Here is a 23,338-nt window from a genome sequence, read left to right as displayed (position 1 = left end):
TTGGTGGAAGCTAGAAGTCTGCCAAGTTAATAGATTTCAAAATAGTTTTGAATCTGTGACTAACAGATTAAAAAACCATTAGGTCTAACAGAGAGGTGGGCAAGCAATGGCTACTGCAGGGGTTAGGTCTAAAAGCAGCCCAATGTAAGGTAACTGGACTCTGGATCTGCAACATTCCAACCTCCCCACACCATTGCACTTTAAATTAGTAACTGGACTTGGTAGAGGCAGCTTCTTTCTAGAAATCCTCCTTCAGAAGGAGGAAGACAGGAAGTGTATATGACATTATTAGTTTAGAGAGAGAATATTGGACCTATCAAAGAGACAGACTTTAGAGATTAGGAAGAAATCTCAAAAGTGAGAGAAATAACAACATGATTTTTCAAGTGAAAGATGGTGATAATAACTGGTCTTTAAATCTGTTATCGTTTACTTGTAGAGTAAAAGCTAACGTAATGAGCTGGGGTTGTGGCTCAACGTTAGAGCTTATGTCTAGCATGTCTAGGGTCCAGTGTTCAGTTCCCAGCACAGAAACCCAAACTGAAACTAACATAAAACCTTTATAATAAAACCCTCCCTAGGTCACAGTTGGTGGAATGGCACTTGGGGCTCTTTACTCCCTCACCCCATCCCCCACTCCCCAGCACCATCCCTTCGGCTGCGTTATTTTATATGCTGTGGGTCTCCCTCCATTAGAAATTCATTCCAGGAGAGCAGGGACTCCTTTATTCCCTGGTATAGCTTCAGCATCTGCTGCGGATTCTGGTTCATAGTAATTAGGAATGATGGTGTGTGGAACGAACAAAGGAAAAAGCATTAGGAAGCGTTGTAAGTTGAAGAACGCAATAGGACTAACTAGGTCAGGTAAATAGGGAGCCGGTGGGGAACCGGTTTAAAGAAACTGTGAGTTTCTTTAAACATGCTTGCTTTGTAATAAGTATACACAAGGCCTTCTCTCCTAGAAAGAAAGGCGTTTAAATCCATTTTTCCCCTTAAAATACAACCCCCCAACACCCTTTAAAATAGAGACATGGTACTCCATAAGGTTTCTTTCCTTCCTGTTTCTTCTTTTTCTCTGAGACATGTAGAACACACTTGTGGTCCTCCTGCCTCTGCCTGCTGAGTAAGTGTGCTACCACCATGCCTGGCTACACTACCTTCTGTTTCTGTCCTGGAATCAAAGCAGCTACCCACGTGTGACGCTGAATGGCAGCTGGTGCTTGCCTTGCCTGGTGTTTGCCTTCCAGCTTGGAAGGTGTCAGAGACAGGTGAGGTCTGCCTTTAAACTGCAGCCTGTGTGATGCCCCCAAAGCCCTGTGGTTGTATTTGTAATTGTTAATTCCAATGAGAGGAAGTAGTGTGTTCACTTACAATCCAGAGCAACACTTGAGTTGGTTGTATTTTAAGTGTTTGTGACCTCTCTAGGAAACAACAACAACAACAACAACAACAACAACAACAACAACAACAACAACAACAGCAGCAACAACAAAAATGGAGAACTTAAACAAAACAAAGCAAAACCCAATTTGGTACACTTGCCTAAAACTGCTAGGGACGTATAAATGTGCTTAGATCCCAAACCAAGCAGGAAGCACCCTTGTTTCTCTGGCCTGATATCTGAATGCAAAGGCTGATTCAGCATCCAGTCAGAACAGAAAGGATGCTTTCACGAGGAACTGCCACACCAATATATACCTGAGACTTTCCTTTTTTGGGGGAAGACATTTTCAGTGTGGCAGGTAATTTAGGACTTAGCTGCCAGCTTCTGGGTATGGGACAGTAGACAACACAGATAATAGTAGCCAATTTGCATTCTTTGCAAGGGCAGGACATGGCTTTGAAGAGGACTGAGGTAAGGGGGGACATGACCCATAGAGAGCCTGTGACAAACAGAACTTCCTCACTGGGCTGGGGTGGGAGTTATGTCTCCCTTGTCACAGTGGCTGCAGGGTCTGCTCTCTTTCTGTGCCTCGTCCTCCCTGCCCCTACCACTCAGTGAGTCCCGAGCCAATGAGCTTTCTCTCGATGCTGAATAATGCTTAACTAGAGAAAAAAGACCAGAGGCCATCAGGAAATCATATAAAATAGGGTACTGAGAGAGTCCTCCCCAATGAGAGCACTCACTGAAGAGTCTGAGTGGGGTTTGAGTCTGAGGGGTCTGGACACAGGCTGCAAAGGCTACAGGTTATTCACTGTGACCGAGACAGTGACAAAGAGCGAGGTATGTAGGAGCAGACAACACTCCCTTCTCCAGTACAGGTTCTTAAATACATCTGGTGTTAATGAACTTCAGGGTTCAGAGAAATCAGGGCAGGGAAAATCTGTGTTGTGGGCAAAAAGACAAGGAATTGATACTTGTTATGTTCCCTGAGACAGACAATGAGAACATGCAAGATGACAAGCGACACTTTCCTCGTGTCCTATTGGCACGGAGGTGTACCATGACCTCTGTCACTACTGCCAGGATGCTCTAGGGGATCTTGCACCCCATGCAGTGAGTGCTTGCAAATGATTTTGCCTTATGACACTCAGCCCAGAACCCCCAGGCCTCATCCAAGAGCAACAGACTGAGAGAGGTTGACCACTGATCCTCCCTGGGGCTCAAGGGAGACATATCTAAATGTTTACACGGGCTTTACTTAACTCCCTTGATATGGCTGATAAGGAAGTCCATAGACACATCACTCCAGGTTATAGAGTATACAGCACTGCACTAAAACGTATACTGTAAATCCCAAGTCCCCCACTCTACCCCCACCCTACCACATGGCTTCCTTTATCTTTCAGAAGCTTCTCTGAAAACCCCACATTCCTTGCCTGCCATCTGTAGTATAGCCCCGTCCCTCACCATCCCACTTTAAGGTATTTGTTAAGCCCCAATTGCTAAAATTTTCTAATATTCCTTAAAAGAAATGATCAGTAGACTAGCAAATGTGCATTTGAAGACAGGCCAGCTTGACTTCAACATGGCTTCTTGGGAACTCTTGGCTGGGAGTTTCCTGTGGTTGGGATTGGCTCTGTCATTGGATATATGAAAATGAATTGTGGTCAGTAAGGTCAGGATTATAGGTTGGGAATCCACTTTCAGAGGGACTTGAATGCCACCAATATATAAATAGTGGAGATGATAATGGTGGTGGTGGTGGTGGTGATGATGGTGATTCAGGACTCTCTTGGATACAGATATTATCTCCTCAACCCACTCAACTATATCCCAGCTGAACTCTGGCAAAACCCAAATGTTTCAAGAAAAATATTAAATATTTTGACCAAACATTTGAGAAATCAGGCATGGTGGGATTCAGGGACATAGCTATGTTAGCAAAATTCTTACCTGAAGATGGTCACTAATGTCTGTGTCCTCTGATTGTCCTGAGAATGGTCACCTCCTAGAGGAATGTCCTTATCTCAGCCCAGGGGAAGGGCTTTTGTCATTATTGTCTAGGGTGGCACACTCTGGCCAGAGTGACTATTCTCAGGACACTCTGCCAGTGCAACTTGACCATGCAGGTACCGACAACTCAAGAGCTATCCCAGCCAGGATCCAGGATCCAGAGAAAGCTATATTCTTTCCCTAGATCTGCACATCCTGCTCTCTTCTTTTTAGAACATAGAACCCATTGGTGTATAATGTATTTGTGGAAAAGCACACAAATCATTACTCACTGACGCTTGAAATGGCAAACACATCAGTGTTCTTTCTCCTAGACCAAGAAAAAAAAAAACCCTCACATTGAGTGTCTGCTAGTAAATATGTATGGTTATGTCCTCCACTGACATAAGCTGGTTCTTAGCATCATAATCATATCATTTTGTAAAAGATGTGGATGGAGCCATTATTTTCCTGGCTCCTTAAGCGTATGAATGCTTCTGACAGATTCCTTTATGCTGTCAGGCATGGCCAGTAGCTTATTCACTTACAGTAAGATGCTTTGCTCTCATCTCTCCAGCATTGATGGGTATTTTGAACGATTCCAGCTCAAGTGCATTGTGTGTAGTGCCACTATAGAACCACTCTGCATGTGTGCTTTGTGGTGAACACTCAAGGCTGGATGGCTAGCCTTCAGAATGTGCTTGCCCTCAGTTTTCTTAAGTGGTTGCACCGACTTAGGCTCCCAACATCAGCTACAAGTGTTTCGGTTCCCCTATAACCTTGACAGGACCTGGGGTCATCAAACTGAATTTTAGATATTCTTCTGTGTGTTTGGTGGAATCTCACTCATGGTTTTGACTTGTATTTCTCTGGTGACTGAGAAAATTGATGTATAATAAAATTAATGTATATTTAATTTTAATTAATTGAAATATTTTTAGATTCTTTTCTTTGGGGTGGCACTGGTGGTTGAACTCAGACATTAAAAAAGAGAAGCAAAGTGAGTAGAGGGAAAAGCTCTGTGATTTCTTGTTCTCTTCCTTTCTGACCGAGGCCCAGCAGAAGGACTTTTCTGCAAGGGAAGATGGCAGGAAGAAGGGTCATTCTGTCATCAAAAAATGGCTCCTAGAAACACACTCTCAAGGAACACATTGAAGCAAATACTCCACCATAAAACTTTGTTTACAGCCCCTATATCTACATTTTGAGGTCATTTTAAATAACCTTTTACAATCAGTGGTTAGTTCTCAACCTCATTGCCTGGACATTTTAAAAGAACAGCCGAGATATAGGTCCCAGAGTATTGAAGCTCTTGTGGTAACTCTTCATTCTCACCACGTTCTATGTAACCACCAGGGAGAGGGTTTGGGACTTTTTGTATTCCTTTCCCCAGGCAGCTTTGTGAAGTGCAGTATCAACGACCACATCTGGCTCCTGGATGCCCTTCAGGCCATTTTCCTACCCTCTTTGAGCAGCTTAGGGGTGCTGCCTCACTTGACTCCCTCTCCCTGGATGTGCCTGTTGATAGCAGAACGACACTCCCACCGTTTCCACCCTTCTTTTCTAAAGTGCTTTGGCTGGACCAGATCACAAAGGATGAGCTTGAGGGTAGAAGCCCACTCAACCTGTTTCTTATTGGTCTAGAGAATTATCTTTCTTAGGGAGCTGTAGGATTTCTTTTTTTTTTTTTTTTTTTTTAAATTTTGCCTTCTGTAGTGCTGGAGCCTGGCTCCAGGGCCTACAAGTGTACCACACTGAGCAACAACCCAGCCCCGGTGGTCTTGTTTTTAAGAACAAATTCCTAATATCTGTGAAAGTGATAAACTCTTTCATTTGTGTTATGTATTTAAAACATTTTTTTTCCTGGTCTCCGAGGCCCATCTTACTTTTAATGAATAGGTGATCTCACTTTAAATATAATTTAATATTCTCATTTCTCTTCTGGTTATTTTTGGTGCCTGGCTAAGACATTTTACTTCTAAGGTTTCCAAGTTACCCTGTTTTCATGGACAAAAGCCTGATGGTTTGGGCTTTATGTTGATGTTATAAACAAAACAAAACAAAACAAAACCCCACCTGCTTTGACTTTTTTGCCTGTGGTGTGAGAAAGACTTTGATATTGATTTTTGTCTACGTGAACACCCAATTAACTCAGCATCCTCATCAAAAGTCCCCTCCACTATGCTGTGTGTCACCTTTGCTATGACATAGGTGGTCAGACTCACGTGGGTGTGTCTGTGCTTTCTAGGCTGTCCCGTTTCCTATTCATCTAGCCTAATGAGGTGCCACACTGACGTAATCACTCGAGTTGAGTAATAAGCTTCAGCATCCAATAGCATGTGTTCCTTGGCTTTGTGAGTCAACCACCTCATCTGTAGGCACTTGCGTCTGTCATTGAAACCACCGCTTGGCGGGATTTTGCTCAAGATTGGTTAGATCTCTGGTCCAAATTGGGAGTGAGTTAACATCAGTCTTGACTGTTTCAGTCCATTAATGTGGAGTGAGGTCTCTCCCCGCATTTAGCCAGCGTTTCCACTGCTCTTGGTGCTTTTGGAGCCCTCAGTAGTCTACAGGTGTTGCATAGCTACATTCTTAGTATTTGAAAGTTACTTGATTTTATTTATAATTAAAACCTTTAAAACCATACTTTCTAATCACTTGCTGCTAATATTCAAATATAACACTGAGCTCTGTTTATTGGTCTAGTATACAGTGACTTTGCTGAATTGTGTGTGTGTGAGATGCATGTGTAGAACTGCACATGCATATGGGCATGTGTATTAGTATGCCTATGTGTGGAGGCTAGAAGTTGGTGTTTCATGTCTCCTTCAGTTACACTAACCTTTATTTTCATGGAGGCAGGGTTTCCTTGAACTGTGGGCTCTCTGATTCCGCCATCTAGCTCTCCAGCTTGTTCTAGGGAGCCCCTCCCTCCCTTTGCTTCCCAGACACCAGGATTGTAGGTGAGCGTCCATGTTCATTTACCCAGTCTTTGGTATGTAGGTTCTGGGATCCAAACCAACTCTGGTCCTTACTGAGCCATCTTGCCCATTCCATAAACTCACTCCCCCCGGGCCCCCTGTAAAACTCCAAGATCCATTCCCTCCCCCCTCCCAACTTCATGTCTTTATTGTTGAAACTCAATTTCTGCTGCCCATATACTCATGGATATTGGGCTATCCACTGGAACTTGGTTTATCTACCAGGGCCCACTCATTTAAAGAAAATGGACTCTCATTCCCCAGAACCGAACATCTCCGCTCATGGTTGGAGTTCATAAGCCCCTCCCACACCTATGCTAGTATGTTGATTGGTTTGGTGTTGTAGGTGCATGGCACCTTCTGGTTTTATGGAAGCTAGCGAGCAGGATGAATCTTCCTGGTCACTACCAGCTAGATCTCTCCATGTCCTGTGACCAAAGTGTATGATGTCTTCAGCAATAGGATCTTACTATCAAGTTATGGTGGGAAACAAGAGCAATTACTTGCATTATTCTGGGGATTTCCAGGATCAGTGACTCAAGGAGAAGTGTCTCACACTTGGCGATGGAAAAGAATGTTTAAGTGGGGATGGGGTTGAGGATAACTGACATTAAGAATGCTTGAAAAAGCCATATGGGAACCTATTTTATAAAGCTTCTTAGAGTCATATAAGAGCTTAATTGGAGTCATACTACACAGAGGATTCTGTTCCTCTAAGAGCCATAGACTGACAATCAAATTCACTTCTTAATTCAAATATTTGAGTACAGATTATTCTAGCTGTCCCATGTATACAACTACATCACTGGTAAAATAAATTTTTACTCTTCCTTCCTAATTACTTTTATTTCTTTCGCTTGTCTCTTGTATTTCCCAAGGCTTTCAGTATATTAGTAAATAGAACTGGTGTCTTATTTCTAGTGTCAGTAGGAAAGTTTTAAAGTTTGACTATTAGACATTCTGGTGCTCTCTAGTGTTTTGCAAATGCCGTTTATCAGATTCAGTAAGTTCTCTAACACCTGGATTTAGCTAAGAATACTTTCTCGGGAAGAGATGCCTTAGAGCAGCAGTTAGGTGAGGTGTCACTTCTGTATGCCACCTTTCTTTCAGATCTTGGTCCCATGTGTCTGTATTGCCTTGGGGGCCTTCCTCTACGTCTTACCAACTCTTCTATTTTTATTTTTTGAGGGTTGGTCTGTTATGAGCTAGATCTTCAGCGGAGGAAGTGGTTCTTTCTAATTTTACTATATCTGTCATGCATCTGCACTGTGTGAGTGAAACCACGCAACAGCCCTCCGGGAACGTATTCAATTGTTATTTCTAGTCATTTCTACTGCTTCTGGCTGATAGGTCTTTCTTGTGCCTGAAGAAGAGGAAAAGCCTATTGTTGCTCTAAGTGTATACACCATGGAGTCAGAGGAGAGACAGATTATATATAACACTTAAGGATTTTATTTTTAGTATGTGTGTATTTGGGTTTGTGCACATAAGTACAGAGCATGCGGAGGCCAGAAGAAGTAGTTGGATCCTGTGGAGCTGGAGTTACAGATGCCACTTGACATGGGGGCTGGGGACTGAACTGGGGACTCTCAGCAAATGTCTCAACTGCCGAGCCATTTCTCCAGCCCTATGTATTACATTTAAGTTCTTGCTTTGACTTACCTTTTTTTTTTCATGATATGACAAATTAAAAAAAAATTTAATTTGTGTGTGTGTATGTGTGTGTGTGTCCATGTGTGTCCATGTATGTATGATGTGACCTTGCACCTTGCACATCATGGTGTATGTTTGGAGGTCAGAAGCCAACTTGAGGGAGTAAATTCTTGATTTCTACCTTGTACATTCTGGGATTTGAACTCAGGTTGCCAGACTTTGTACTGAGTGCATTTTACCTGCTTAGCCATATCGAACCCCACCCCAGCTTCTTTGTCTTAGGGTTTCATGTAGCCCAGGCACCTTAAACTCTCTAAGTAGCTCAGCATAGCCCTGAACTTCTGATCCTTTTGCCTTTACCTCCAAAGTACTGATATTACAGGCACATGCCAGTACGTCTGGCTTGTATCTGTTCTTAGAAAAATAAAGCAATGATACCTCAAGTACTAAAGCTGATATATATGTATATATACAAATATACATATATATGACTATTACATACACATATTATACATATATACATATATATGTATGAATTATACATATATATGTATTATGTGTATATATGGAATGCTTTTCTTCTTGGCACCCTGGAAACAAGCCATCTTCTTTATTTCTTAGCATTTCTTTCTTCTGAACTAAACTCGGCAAGGCATCTCTGTCATTCCCATTTCTTCAGTGGTCATCACACCCTCTTTCATGTGAAGTGGAAGAAAAATAAAATGTTACTTCTGCAATTCCTTCAAACAGTGGTGTTAGAGGCTCTTACTCACATCCCACACTTACAAACTGCAAGAGGAGAAACATTCGAGGCCTCAGAATCCCAGATCTCATGTTGTCTTTGTCACTAACCAGATGACATTAGAATTCAACTTCTCTTGACCTTAGTGCCATCTTCTAAAAACAAAAACAAACAAAAAGTCAACCAATCAACCAACCAACTAACCAACCAACCAATCAACCAACCAACCAAAAGACTAGCCTTGGTCTTGTTTTCCCTAAAGGGACATTATTTTATGCCAAGGACTGAATATGTTGGGTTCTGTGGACTATACACTGTTATACCTATTCAGCTCTGCTGCTGTTGTACAAAAGCAGTCACAAATCATAAGGAAGCAAACTGAGCATTTGTTTATAATTTTTATATATAGTTACAAATTCAAATTTCATATAGCTTTTTTTAGCATGCCATAAAATAACTGCCTTTCAACATTTTCAGCCATTTTTAAATATTACACCATGCATTCCTTGTAGAACATAGGAAATCAAGCAGCAGGCCAAGGTACCATTAGCTCTGGTTTGTTGACCCTTGAACTAGGTTGGAGGTCATGGTTGGGCATGAAAATGTCAGCCTTTAGATTCTTGTTCTGATGAACAGCATTCAAAGGAAATTTGTTTCTGTAGATGATTTAAGAAAGGAAAATAAAATCTTTGATTGGTTTATTTGTTTGTCTGTTTATTTATTAGACAGGCGCTCTCTGTGTTGCCCAGGCTGATTTTGAACTCACAGTTCCCCATGTTAGCCTTCCCAATGCACAGGCATGCATCACTGATCCAACTGAAGGTGTTTCCTTGTCTCTGTTCCTTCTCTGGCTCCCTCCTTTAGCAGAAAGACCCCTTTCCCTAAGTCTGAGCTACATATTTCGTTTTCTCTGGCTTGGTGGGCCTGCTGGTGATTCATTTTGTTTTTACTTACCTGAAAATATTATTTTTCTCAATTTTTGAGATATAATTTTCCAGAGGTAGAACTTTTAGAGGGATATTTCCCCTCCATCTGTCAACATTCCAGGGCTCTGCTATGATCGCTAAAGCACTGAGCTGTTTTCTTTTTGAGAGTAAGTATTTATTCTGAGTGGCGGTTTCCTGGGCCTGGGGTTTGTTGTTTCATGTTGGCTTGGAAGAGTTCTGTCTTTGTCTCCTGCTTCTGTGCCTTTCTTCTGGATTCTGACTCAATCTGCAAACGATGATGATGCTCTACAGTTCCGGAATGTTGTTCATTAAACTTTTTCTCTCTCACATGTTTAGTCTGGGATTTTCAAGCTCACCAGACCTTTCTTTTGTGGCCACTTTGCTCATGCCAAGGCTGTGGGAGGTATTTGTCACTGTTAAGGTATTTTTGACTTTCATTTTTTTTTTTCTCCTTTCTTTCTTTTCCTTTCTCAGTTTCTGCTTCTCTGCTTCTATTAACACTTACCTTTTCTAAGGTCATAGTTATTGGGGCTGGAGAGCTGACCCAGCAGTTAAGAGTGCTTGCTGCTTTTCCAGAGGATCCAACTTTGGTTCCTACCATTCAGGAACCAAATAACTATATAATAATATAGTATAGTGACTAATAATTGCTTGTAGCAGGCAGATCCAGGGAATCAATATCCTCTCTTCTGGCCTCTGCAGGTACTCACATACAAGTCTATAGACACACACACACACACACACACACACACAGAGGGAGCAAGAGAGAGAGAGAGAGAAAAGAGAGAGAGAAAGAGAGACAGAGACTCAGAGAAAGAGACAGAGAGACAGAGACAAAGACAGAAAAGACAAAGACAGAGGAAGTTGGACAGAAACAGAGAGGTGATAGAGACAGACAAAATGAATAAAACAAATCTTTAAAATTATAGTTATTTGGCCGGGTGGTGGTGGCTCATGCCTTTAATCCCAGCTCTTGGGAGGCAGAGGCAGGTGGATTTCTGAGTTCGAGGCCAGTCTGGTCTGCAGAGTGAGTTCCAGAACAGCCAGGATTACACAGAGAAATCCTGTCTCAAAAAACCAAAAAAAAAAAAAAAAAATTATAGTTATTTAAATTTCCTGTCAGATGGTGACACAGTAGTTCCCACATCTGTGTCATACCAAGTCTGCTTCTGCTAGGTACCCTACCTGTGTGTGTGTGTGTGTGTGTACATGTTCATGTATGCACATGCAAGTGGAAGCCAGAGATCAATGTCAATCAGCTTCCTCTGTTGCTCTCTTTGTTTTGAGACATGGTCCCTCACTGAACCTAGAGCTCGACAGTTTGACTAGACAGGTTGACCTCTCAACCTCTCATGCTGGCTTTTGTTAGATGCTGAGGACAAAGCCCAGGTCTTTACGTTTGTGCACCAAACACCTTATTGATGACGCCACCTCCCCAGGACTCCTTTTGCCTTTTCCCATGCTTTACAGCCCTGTCCCTGAACGCCACACTCAGTGCACTCAGCCATAGGGAAGCAGATCTTTTGTATGAGGTCTGGTAAAAGCTGGCCTCCTGGTGGCTGTCAGTGCCACAGGCTTTGAATTTGTCTTTATGAGTGTCTCTTCTTTTGGCTTTATGCTTTCCTAAGTCTGTCTATGGAATCTGGTCTTGGAGGTCTTTAGCTGGAAGATCCCATAATGCCTCGGCACTGTTGGTGTGGTGGTAGGATTCCAGAGGGAATGTCATAAACATGCTTAAGACCTTCCCCTTGGGAAGTGCAGTGACACTGTCCCTTTAACACAAGGAAAGATGGAGAACAAGGTAGCTCATGGGAGGGTGTGTGCAGACAGGAATTTGCCCTCTACTGACTTTTGTTGGGAAATGAGCTGAGACTCTGTGTTCAGTTGGGTAAGAAGCAACGAGAAACAACCAGTAAGGACAGTGTAAAACCAAACTTGACGGGAGAGAGTCAGGGTTGGTTGGTGTGTAGACCACTCAACTAAAGTGTATGCATTGAATTTAAAATGTAGCTCACCAGGCTGCTTGTGGGACTTCTTCCCCACCCTAATGCATTCATTTGCTCGGATATGAGTTAGGAGCTGCTGGAGGGTTGAGTTTATCAGCCATAAAGACCATGATAGAGGAGGAGGGGTGTGAGTGAGATGGAGGAAATTGAAGGGAGTGATTGTAGCAGTGTGGCCAGGTGTCATGAGAATAGTTTTAGATGGTAAAAATATTAAGTTTGAAGGCTGCAGTGAGCAGAGTAAGTTGGAGAGAGGGATGGTTGGAGATGGGGGATATTTGTGTTGGGATTTGAGATGGAATCCCCTTGGGTGAGGACAAGATTCAAGGTATGGTTCTGTAAGATGGTGTCTGAAGAGGAGGTGGTTTTAGGTGAGGAAATAAAGTAGCTGGAGAAACAAACTTGGCTGTTACATCTTTGATGCTGATGTCAAAGTAACAGAGACTGAATAAGTGGAGACTGGAAAAGAAACCTTCTGACAATGGGAAGATGGGGCTTCAGATGATGAAGCCCTTAAGAGGAATGGAGGGAGTTGGGAGTGAGGATGGGGATGGCCCAGTAGAATGTCATAGGGCTGCAAAGAAGGGGGAGTCATCTGAGGCAGCCAAGGGAGTGCCTCCCTTACACCCTGGTTTTGAGATGCTCAGATTGAAGATCCCTCAGCTGTGGGGAAAGGTACATTCCAGTAAGGACTCAGAAGTTAAAGCCAGAGATAAGCTGGAGGACATCATGTCATCATCTTCCTTCTAAAAAGAGCTTTGGGAAGAACCTGTGGAGGAGGCAGGTGTGGGGTAGAAATCTGAAACTGCAGTAAGAAGAAGCCTGGTACCCTGGCTTCATTTACAGGAACCGGATACAAGAGCCATTGTGCTGACAAGTGAGCTTTCTACTTCTTCATCCTTCTGTAGTTTCTAAGAGCCTTGTTTGTTATAGCAAATGCAGAAACAAAAAAGACTAAATCATTTTTCATCATAAGCTAGACTATTTTGTATAATGTAGATTAATTTGTTGAGCCTGTTGGGCAGCTGGGCGCTTAGAGAAAATTATGTTTATTTGTATGTCTTGAGGTGGATAATGGAGATGTCAACTTCCCCAATGAACTTGGAAGGAAAAGGAAAGAAACATAGATTACGGAGTAGATTATTGTTTATTATTATTATTATTATTATTATTATTATTATTATTATATTTGAGTAAACTATTATTATTAACATAAAACCATGGATTCCTGGACTAGTGTACTATGCATTCTTTGTAGGTTACTTCATTGGAGACCAAGAAAAATATGTTGAAGACATTGGATATTAGTTTTAGTCCTGGGTTGGGAGTTCTAGTCCCTGGTTACTAGGGTAAGTTTCATATGTTACATTCTCAAGCCTCAATTTACTCATCCACGGAGTGAGAATAATGCCATTCATTTGTTTCAGAGGCTTGCTGAGCTGCCAAAGGGAATCCAATGGGTAGATAAGACTGAGAACCATTGTGACAGGGATCAGATGACTAAATACATTACTTTTGATCACTTCAATGACCTTGAATGACAGATCTAGTACCTGACCTAGGAGCTTTGTTTTCGATGTGAAGTTGAGTTTCTGCTTCAATACAAGGGGGGAGGGGGTGGTATACAGGGGAGTATAACAGAGCCTTTCTTGCCTTAGCATGTCGGCCTGACCTGGGATGAGGTGAGGGACCAGGTGAGTGAAATCTAGGCCAGTGCTTTCCAAACCTGGCTGTGAGTCTGAATCTCCCTTGGGGTGTTGCGATAAGTCTCTAGGGACTACCCTCAGCTACTGGATCAGACTTTCTAGGGCATAGGAACTAAGACTGTGCTTGTTTAGACCAGTGGTTCTCAACCTTCCTAATGCTGTGTCCCTTTAACACAGTTCTTCATGTTGTGTTGACCCCCAACCATAAAATTATTGTCATTGGTATTCCCTATTCCATAACTATAATTTTGCTACTTTTATGACCGGTCATATAAATATCTGTGTTTCCCAACGGTTTTAGGTAACCTCTGTGAAAGGGTCATTTGATTCCAAAGGGATTGAGACCTACAGGTTGAGAACCAATGCACTTTTTAAAGGCTGCTAGTGTGGTTCAGATCCTCAGACCTTCTATTGGGAAACCTTAAAGTTCTACAATGACAGGGCAATTATATACCAGTAAAACAGCAGATGCCTGGCAGAGCTACCTATATTGGCCTTCAGGAGCTGAGCACTGTCTCCTCGATTTAAGATCTTGGGTACAATCCTCCAGGGAGCTGCTCTGTGATTGGGCTGATAAACCTTGAGCGTATAAGAAATGTCAAGTTGGCAGGCTATGGTAATAGAAAGAGTTGTTTGTAACTGACCACATGAAGCTCATGAAGAAGGAAGACCAAGTGTGGATGCCTCGGTGCTTCTTGGAAGGAGTGACAGAATGCTCAAGAGAGCAAATAAGGTGACAAAGTGTGGGATAGAAAGTCAAGGAGGGGCCATCGGGAGACCACTCTACCTTGATATTCATCCCATGTGCAGTCACCAAAGATAGACACCGATATGGATATCAGGAAGTGCATGCTGACAGGAGCCTGATGCAGCTGTTTCCTCAAAGGTCTGCCAGAGTCTGACATATCCAGAGACGGATGCTCGAAGCTACCCATTGATCTGATCAAGGGTTCCCAATGAAGAAGTTAGAGGACTGATGGAGCTGAAAGGGTTGGTGGCCCCAAGAGGAGAGCAACAGTGCCAGCCAACCAGAGCTCCCCAGGGTCTAAACCACCAGCCTGGGAGCACAAAGGGAGGTACCCATGACTTCAGCTGTATACTTAGGGGAGGATGGCCTTGTCGGGCATGGGTAGGAGAGGAGATCCCTGGTCCCATGAAGGCTGAACACCGATCAGGGAAGAATTCGAGGGTGGGGAGGGGGTTGGGGGGAAGGTGGGGGCACACCCTTGTGGAGGCAGGAAGGGAGACAGGATAGGGGGTTCCTGGGTGGTGGGGGGAATGGAGTGAGGGGATAAAATCTGAAATGTATTTTAAATAAATAAATAAATAAATAAATTTAAAAAAAGAAAGAGTTGTTTGTTCTTAGCACTGTTGTTTTGCTGTTTTTCAGCCTTCTCTCTTAGGTTCCTGCCCACTCAGTCACATTAGAGCTGTGTTATCAAGCTTGTACTACAGAGCTAGTACACAGCTTGTCATTTGTCCCCCCACAGTTGCTTAACATTGATCTCTTTTCTTAAAACACAAAAACGTTGGCTTCAAGAAGTGGAGGCGAACAATAAGTTGACGTAACATGGCGGAGAAGGAATGATATCGACAGGGGCTTTGTCCAGTGGCATGAATACTCAGTCACCTTCACAGCCACAGGCTGATTTCCTTTCTAGGTGACACTTCCCTGACTTGGGGGCTGGGCACTGAGAGTGGTGGGCCTGATGTTCAAGGCTCTGTGTGACTCTGTCTCTTGGCTGGGGGTGCTCTCCTTCTGGTGCTGCACTTGGTCACCTCAAGAAGTGCTTACTTTTCTGAAGTTGGCTTGGGATGGAGTCAGAGTATGGGGGAACTGGTGTGGTAGGGTTTGTCTCCATTCTGATATAGGAGACCTGGAACTTTACCTGGATAGACCCTAGCTTAGAACACAACAATTGTCTCCCTCCCTCCCTCCCTCCCTCCCTCCCTCCCTCCCTCCCTCTGTTCCTCCCTTCCTCCCTCCCTCCCTCTCTCCTTGCCTCCCTTAATTCTTCCCCCCTCCCTCCTCTTGCCTCCCTCTTCCTTCCTCTCTCTTGGACACCTGGGGATTTTATCTGGATAAACTAGCTATTAGAACATGACAATTGGCAATAGTATCTGTGTGTCTGTCCTTTTCTCTGTCTCTCTTTGCCTCAGTGTCTCTGTGTGTACATTTGTGTGTGTGTTCACGTATGTGTGGGTACACATGCGTGCACATGCATGTTAAGGCTAGAGGACCTTCCCAGCACTAGAATTACAGGCATAGGTCATTATGTTTGGCCTTTTCACATGGGCTATGGGTTTTTAACTCAGATCCTCCTGCTTGCAAAGCAAGTAACATTGATTGAGCCATCGCCCCAGTTCACAACAGTTTCTACAATCATCTACATCAGGTCACTTCTATGGCTTTTCCTTGTCCCTCTTCAGAAGCATGCCAGTGTACTGCATTCTCTCTTCCTAGCAAAGATCTAGGGATCTGGAATGATGTCTAAATGTCACCTTCTTTCCCATTGGCTTAGTTCTCCCCCCCCCTCTGTGTGTGTGTTCTGAACCCTAGGCTTTGCTTGCTCCAGAAGGGCTGGAATCAATAGGCACTTGTTGCAACTTCAAGTTATAAAGGCAATTTAAGTTTAGACTGAATGGCAGGCCCAATGCTGAATTTCAAAGATCTTCCATCAATGTGTATCACAGACACCCAATTGTTCTGTTAGTCTTGTGTCTCTCCTTACCAGTCTTCCTACTCATTCGTTTCTTCTCACCTAGATTGTTTGTAAGTTCTAGAGCTAGAGTCCTGATTTCAAACTGGCTCATATCAGTAAGCCCTGTGGGGGAATTCCACACACGAGTCTTAATATATTGAACACTATATTTTTAAAAGATGGGACTTCTCTCTGAAGTCCAAACTGATTTGAACTGGCTGTGTAGCCCAGGCTGGCCTCAAACTCATGATTCTTCTGCCTCTGCTGTTATTACAGATGGCTGCCATTAAGCCTGGCTATTTGCAGTTATAGTAGTGTATTCTCCACACAATGGCTCATAAAGGGCTCACTGTATTTTGGCAGACTCTTATCAGCTTTATCAGTCCTTCAAAAAATATGTGGGCGCTTACTCTGTGCCAGGTTCCCCCTGTTTCAGATTCTAGGGATATAGCAAATAACTCATGTCAGACAGCCTTGTCTACTTGGTGAATTCTAATCCTGGAAAGACCCATCTTAGAAAATAGTGGAGTGATACAGCGGGTTGTCTGATCTGTACATGCATGTATGCCTGCCCACATGCACACCCATGTGCACACAAGCCCTCAAAGACATCTCATGTTGCCATTTTTATTACCATTGTCTTCACTGAAAAGAAACACTGTAATCATATTGTAATGAACGAAGGGCTAGTTCCCCAGCTCCTTCAGCTTGTCATCAGTGAGTCCAGTGAGAAAGCCCTGCCCACATAGCTCCCCATCCAGATCTCTCTTGACTTTTGTTGACATTTGAACCAGCAGGTAGCTATATTACTGTTTTAGAATTGATCCATTCCAGGTGTGGAAACATCCGGCATCTTGTCTGAATTTCAAAACTAGCTGATAGAGTCACCCCAAATAGCAGCTCTTCTCACGAGTACTAGACTCACTACTTGGTCTTTTCTCAGCAACTTTCAGGCCTATCTGAACTCACAGAGATGCTTCTGTGGTGCTGTGGGGGGGGGGGAGGTGTGTGGGGAAGGCCTGGACAAAGATAAAACACTGAGAAGTTAGTTTCTACGTCATTACCAACTTTCCTATTTCAACGACGCTTTCTAGCTGGAAAGGAAAGGGCTCATTAAGGTGAAAGGTTTTTGTTGGTTTGTTTGTTTGTTTTTTGTTTTTTGAGACAGGGTTTCTCTGTGTAGCCCTGGCTGTCCTGGAACTCACTGTAGACCAGGCTGGCCTCGAACTCAGAAATCTGCCTGCCTCTGCCTCCCAAGTGCTGGGATTAAAGGCATACACCACCACTGCCTGGCCAAAAGTTTTTGTGTTTAAAGAAAGCAATGCAAATCATACAGGGCTCTATATTACAGATAAAGGAGGGCACATGGTGAACATGGTTCTATTTCTCGTGCCCTGTTATAGTCTATATTAAGGTAGAGGAACAAGTAGGTGTTCTGAAACGAAGCAGTCTGTTCACGTGCAAAGTCATTGATTAGAATAATAACCTGGGTTTCCCTGTAGCACGCTATTCATCTATTCATCGCAATCCTGCCACAACCAAGAGTGGTGGGATAGGGTGAGCCTCTCCTGCCGTTCATGCAGCCTAACTTTAAAACATATCCTAAGTCAAACAATGTAGAGTAAGCTTCCACTCCACATTGAGTATTTTGGGCAATAACATTCTTAGCATAAATTACCAATTCCCATCTCTTCTCCGTCTTCCACTCTATTTTGTTTTTATAGAATGACCTTTGGTACCAGTGTAGTTTCTGGGAGGATGTTTCTGAGTTCTTCTCTTGAACCGAATGGCCTTTTCAGTATGGTATTTATCCAAGTTTCTTTGATGAAAAGCCCATGAAATTTGTGCAGCTAGCTCTGGCAGGCTCCTAGATTAGTGATAACATTTAGAAAGAACTTCTCTGGCTTTACACTCTACTTTCCCATTCAGCCTGTCTGAAGCTCCCCTGTGAGAGAATTCACCCTTCAGTGTGGGTGGAATGTGGAGAAAGTTCCCATGGCTCTGAGAAGGGAATCCAGTATGTTATCTACGTGCTGAGCTCACACAGCAAGTGCAGTGTCATGACAACAATTGAGCTCATCTCCTTACTCCCAATTCTTAGATGCATGCTATTATCTTATATGCATGTCATTATCTTACTATTGTTTCTACAGGGTTTTTTCCCCTTTGAAAAGTTTGAATTAAACACATTCGCTTTTTCTTAATTCAGGCGAAGTTCATGTAATATAAAATTACTCATCTTCCGGGCTGGAGAGATGGTTCAGCAGTTAGGAGCACTGGCTGTTCTTCCAGAGGACCTGGGTTCAATCCCCAGCACCCACACGACAGCTCGCAACTGTCTATAAGTCCAGTTCCAGGGGATCCGACACCCTCACACAGACATACATGCAGGCAAAACACCAATGCATGTGAAATAAAGATAAATTTCAAAGCAGTTTAAAAATCACTCATCTTCAAATGTAGAATTTAGTGGCATTTAGCAATTCATAGTAAACTACAACCCTCTTTCCCTAACTTCAAAATATTTTATTGTCCCCGAAGGAGACCCTGTGTTTGTCATCCCATTACAGTTTCCCCCTAATGCTGGCAGCCATCCAGTGTTTTCTGCCTCTGTGGATTTACTTGTTCTGGATACTTTATATAAATGGAGCCATGCAATACATGATTTTTTTTTCCTGGCCATTTGCTTCCATATAGCAGATTGTTTTTAATGAATCACTCACACTGTAGCCTATATCAGAACTTCATCTCTTTTTTTATGGATGAATAATATTCCATCCATGCATTGGTGGGCAGTTGGGTTGTTCCCACCTGTTGGGTGGTGTGACTAAGACAGCTCTGGGTATTTTAGTACTGGTAGTTGAGTATTTGTTCTCAGTCTTGGAGTAGACACATAGAAGTGGAATTGCTAGGTCACGTGTTAGTTTTGTATTTAATTTTTGAGGATCACTAACCTGTTTCTGCTGTGGCTGTACCAGTTGACAGCCCTACCAGTCATCTAGCGTGTTCTTGTATACCCACGACATTGCCAACACTTGCTTTTTTTGCTGTTGTTTTGTTTTTGTTTAGTCATTCTTTTTCAAGACAAGGTTTCTCTGTGTAACCCTGGCTGCCTTGGAACTTGCTCTGTAAACCAGGTTGATCTCAAACTCAGAGATCTGTCTACAGAGTGCTAGGATTAAAGGTGTGTGTCATCAACACTAGGCTAATACTTGTTATTGAATTTTTATTTATTACTATCATTGGGGTGGCTGTAAAGCGGTAACTTCTTGGTATCTTGATTTGTATTTCCTTAATGAAATATTTATGTATTACTATATAGATCTTTATTAAGGCGAAAGTCAGCTTCAACGTGATTGAATTCATCTGCTGCCAGGAGATTAAGACTAGAGTACTTGGCTCTGCCTTGGGCTTTGAGGTTAGAGACTGTCCAGTATATCTGGCAAAACACACTCATCTCTGTTTCAATGCTTTCTTTTTTAAAGACAGGCTCATTCTTGACTTAATGGCATATCTATTTATTTTGCAGTGTGAGAGAAGACACTCAGGATGGCTCAGGGATCCGGGGACCAGCGAGCGGTGGGGATCGCTGATCCAGAAGAGAGTTCTCCCAACATGATTGTCTACTGCAAAGTAAGATGCCCAGGGAGTGACTGGGCCTGCGGCCTGTGTGTGTCTGTTCTCAGTGAGGGCAGACTGATGGCGAGAGCTGGATCCTATCTGTCTGAAGTGCTTTAAGGATAAAGGAGGACTTTTTTTTCTCATTGTTTAGTTCTGTAGTTCAAGGAAACATTTTATATCATTTAGTTGTGTGTAAACCCCCAGATTGTCTAAGCAGTGCAGTGAAGAGAGTCTACTTGTTCAGTGGCCTTCACAGTGCCGTGCCCATTGAATTGAAAGGTCTTTGAACTCAGAGTATACGAAGGATGCTGTCATTGTGACCGCTCACTGCTTAAAGTTGGTAGAAGACATTAAAGGCTCACAACACTGAGTTGAGTTTGTTAATTTGCAAAATATGTGCAAAGAGAGTGGTCTCTCTCATCAAAGGAGGAAGCTAACTCTCCTAGTTTCAGGTTGGTGGGGGTGGGTGGGGTGGATGTCCTTGTGGAGGAACCATTTTAAAGGATTTTCAGGATTGTTAAAGCAGAGGGGAAGGCTCCACTAGGTCATGAGATCTGTTCAGCAAAGGCACAGAGCTGGGAAAACCAAATAGCCTCTGGACCAGATCATGAATGACAAGGAGCAAAAAGAGATAAGATTGGAGCCAGAGATGTGGATGCCGCCAGATTGTAGAGTATTGGATTATGGGTAGTTTAATCAGGAAAACATTGTGTACTGAGAGTTGTAAAATCGATCTGTTTGGGATTCAGGGTTTTTCCATAGTGAACCAATAGGTAACAAGGTGGGGGATGCAGATGCCCTGAGAGTATTTCTGCATCCGTGAAGAGGGTGAGGAGGATGTTCTTCAAGCCAGAAAAAAAAAATGCCCCTGAGAATGGAGAGGGACCTGTAGGAGGAAGTAAAGTCAGAATTATAAATAGCTTGAAAACTGAGCAAATGTGGAATGAGAGGCTGTGGAGAGTGGGAGCTGGCCAGGTTATGGACCTTGGGTGCTGGGAAGATGCTGTTGTCAGTTCTCATACGGACATTTAGAAAGGAAGGAGATACAGCCCATAAGTTTATTTTTATCTGTATTAAATTTAGGGTACTAATTACTCGGCATGTTTATGAAAATTTAAGCTAACCAGTATTATATATTAGTACAGAAATGGGTTAATCGTTTATTCATTTCAATAAATCCTTGAGTTGTCTGCTGGGATCTGTGCCTGTGCCACTCTGTATTTGGTCTGTGTTAATCAGAGGGACAGTGTTGGACTAGACAATCCTGGAGGTCAGTATGATGATGTGCGTGAGTGCACGTGTGTGTGTGTGTGTGTGTGTGTGTGTGTGTGTGTGTGTGTAAATAGGACTCTTTGGGTTAAAATCCTGTAATTCTTTGTTCCTCAAGAGAATGTTGGGAGAACCTATCTCTAAGAAAGATGGCTATTGAATTATAATAAATAAATAAAATTAATTATAAATAAATTATATATTGAATTATTATAATTATAATAAATTATAAATAAATAAAATAAAATTATATTTCTATAAGTATGAATTTCATTAATGGAGTCATCAGTTTAATGAAACACATGGAGGTGTGTTTAGAGGCAATTGTTTGCTGTAAACTTCTCCCCCAACTCCAATCCCTCATCCCCTGCCACAGGCAGGAGGGCCTGGTGCCAGAGAGGCAGGAACATGGGGTTGGAGTTTTTTCTTGGGTTACAAGGTCACCTTACAGGTGTGGCATTGCTGTGAAAATCCATTTCAACAGTGTGAGACATATTTTGTCCACGTTGGTCCATACTGTGGTCTGTAGTAAGTATTTATTTCTTTTTACTCTTTACATCTTTTAGAGATAGAGATACTTGGATAAAGGATGAATTATAAGATATGTAAAAGCTCACATTGTTAGTAAGTTAAACAGAGCCAATTGATGCAGCGAGTTGTCCTTTTGAGGCAGAAGAAAATAATACAAGGATTATTAAGGAGATTATTACTTTTAAAATTTATTTATTTTTATTATATGTAGGTGACTATGTTGCTTAAATGTATGTATATACCCCCATATGTGTGTGATACCTGTGAAGGCCAGTAGAGGGCATCAGATTCTTTGAAGCTAGAGTTATAGATGGTTGTGAGATACCATGTGGGTGCTGGGAATCAAATGCAGGTCCTCTGGAAGGGCAGCCAGTGTTCATAGACAATGAGCCATCTCTCCAGCTCTCACTGTACAGCTATCGACAGGAATGTGAAATGATGCTACCTGAATACCTTTTCACTAAAATGGTATGCTGCAGGTTCAAATCTTTCTACAGGTTGGTAGTAAGTTTAAAATTTCCTTTTCCTGAGGGAGCAGGGACCTCTTTTTTTTTTTTTTTTTTTTTGCTGCTGCTGTTGTTGTTGTTATTTAAAAAACAAACATTATTTGTAGTTCTTTAGAACAATGGCAACTAGGAAGAGGAGTGTACCTTGCTTGTGACTCCTTCATGTGAGGAGTAGGTATGTGCTCATACATGTACACACATGTTCATATAAAACACTGTGTTAAGGCTCTAAGACAATTAACTGAGTATGTTCAGCCTATTAGGAAGGAAGAATGTCTATTGCCCCACCTGGAACTGAATTAAGCTCATGCTAACTTGACCTACTCAAACCCTGGTTGTGCTTGACCCTCACCATAACCATACAGCCTCCTGCTTCCAATACTCTGAACTGCCGTTCGGCTACAACCATGATCTTGTCCGCTGGGGCATGTTGTCAGTCAAGGGTGTATCTGGGAGCTAAGGTTAATTTCCAGAATTTTCCATAAAACTCCTTTAGTGGGATCATTGTTTTTCAAGGTTGTAACCATACACCCAGACCTTCTTCTCTCAGGTGTCTACAACAGAAATCTTGTCTCCTTTCTCTTGTTGGCTGTTACTCTTGATGCGGGTATTCTCAGGGAGAGACTTGTGCTTGGATGGTGTTGTGATGATCTATATGCCAACAGAGAGACAGAGGCTCAGATGAGCTTCTGGGTAATGGATGAGATGGGAACATTCACAGTATGAGATGGCTTTTCAGTTTTCCTATTTTTAATTGACACATAATAATTCTGCAAATGCTCGGCGGCACCATGTTAGTTTTGGCTGCACGAACACAGCCCAGTCATTAGCATATCCCTTGTCTCAGGCATCTATTATTTCTTTTCACTGAAACATTCCAAGCCCTCCCTTCTAGCTCTTTGACATGTTCGGGATGTTGCTGCTAACTTGGTTGTTGTGACTCTCAGCGCCCTTAAGGATGCTCGAGACACGTGAGCAAGCCCACACCTTTCAGAAGGTACTCCATTTTTCTTTTCACATTGCCATGTCATTAACTGTGAGAAGTACTCCCCCCATGGCATGATTTATTTATTGATTTGAACCGACGTTCTAATTTGGCTTTTCATCTTTCATCTTCACATTTTGGATCAGAGGGGTATATGAAAAATGAATTGGTTGCATTAAAGATCTATTTAAAAAAAAACTTTAATCATTCATTAAGACACCCAAGGCTTCTTCATATCCCCAAGCCCTTAGGCTTCTGGGTCACTGAACTGCCCAGTGTAGTAATGATCTTGGAAGCTATCGATCTATCAAACTGT

The 23,338-nt window shown here is 42.6% G+C and overlaps 1 protein-coding gene across 11 annotated transcripts in view; it reads left to right on the top strand.

Annotated features, from left to right (window-relative positions):
- Rgs6 (regulator of G protein signaling 6) overlaps positions 1–23,338 on the top strand; it is a 523,682-nt gene that overhangs the window by 8,067 nt on the left and 492,277 nt on the right. For all 11 annotated transcript variants that reach the window (XM_076921773.1, XM_076921779.1, XM_076921775.1 and 8 more), the window contains one exon: positions 19,640–19,743. In XM_076921773.1, the coding sequence (XP_076777888.1) occupies positions 19,660–19,743 (84 nt within the window). In that variant the 5' untranslated portion in view covers positions 19,640–19,659. Of the gene's footprint in view, positions 1–19,639; positions 19,744–23,338 lie in introns of those variants that run through there.

This window comes from Arvicanthis niloticus, chromosome 23 (assembly GCF_011762505.2).
Source record: "Arvicanthis niloticus isolate mArvNil1 chromosome 23, mArvNil1.pat.X, whole genome shotgun sequence".
Classification (NCBI taxonomy): Eukaryota; Metazoa; Chordata; class Mammalia; order Rodentia; family Muridae; genus Arvicanthis; species Arvicanthis niloticus.
Note: the sequence above shows the minus strand (reverse complement) of the source record. Positions and strands in the feature narration are given on the sequence as shown.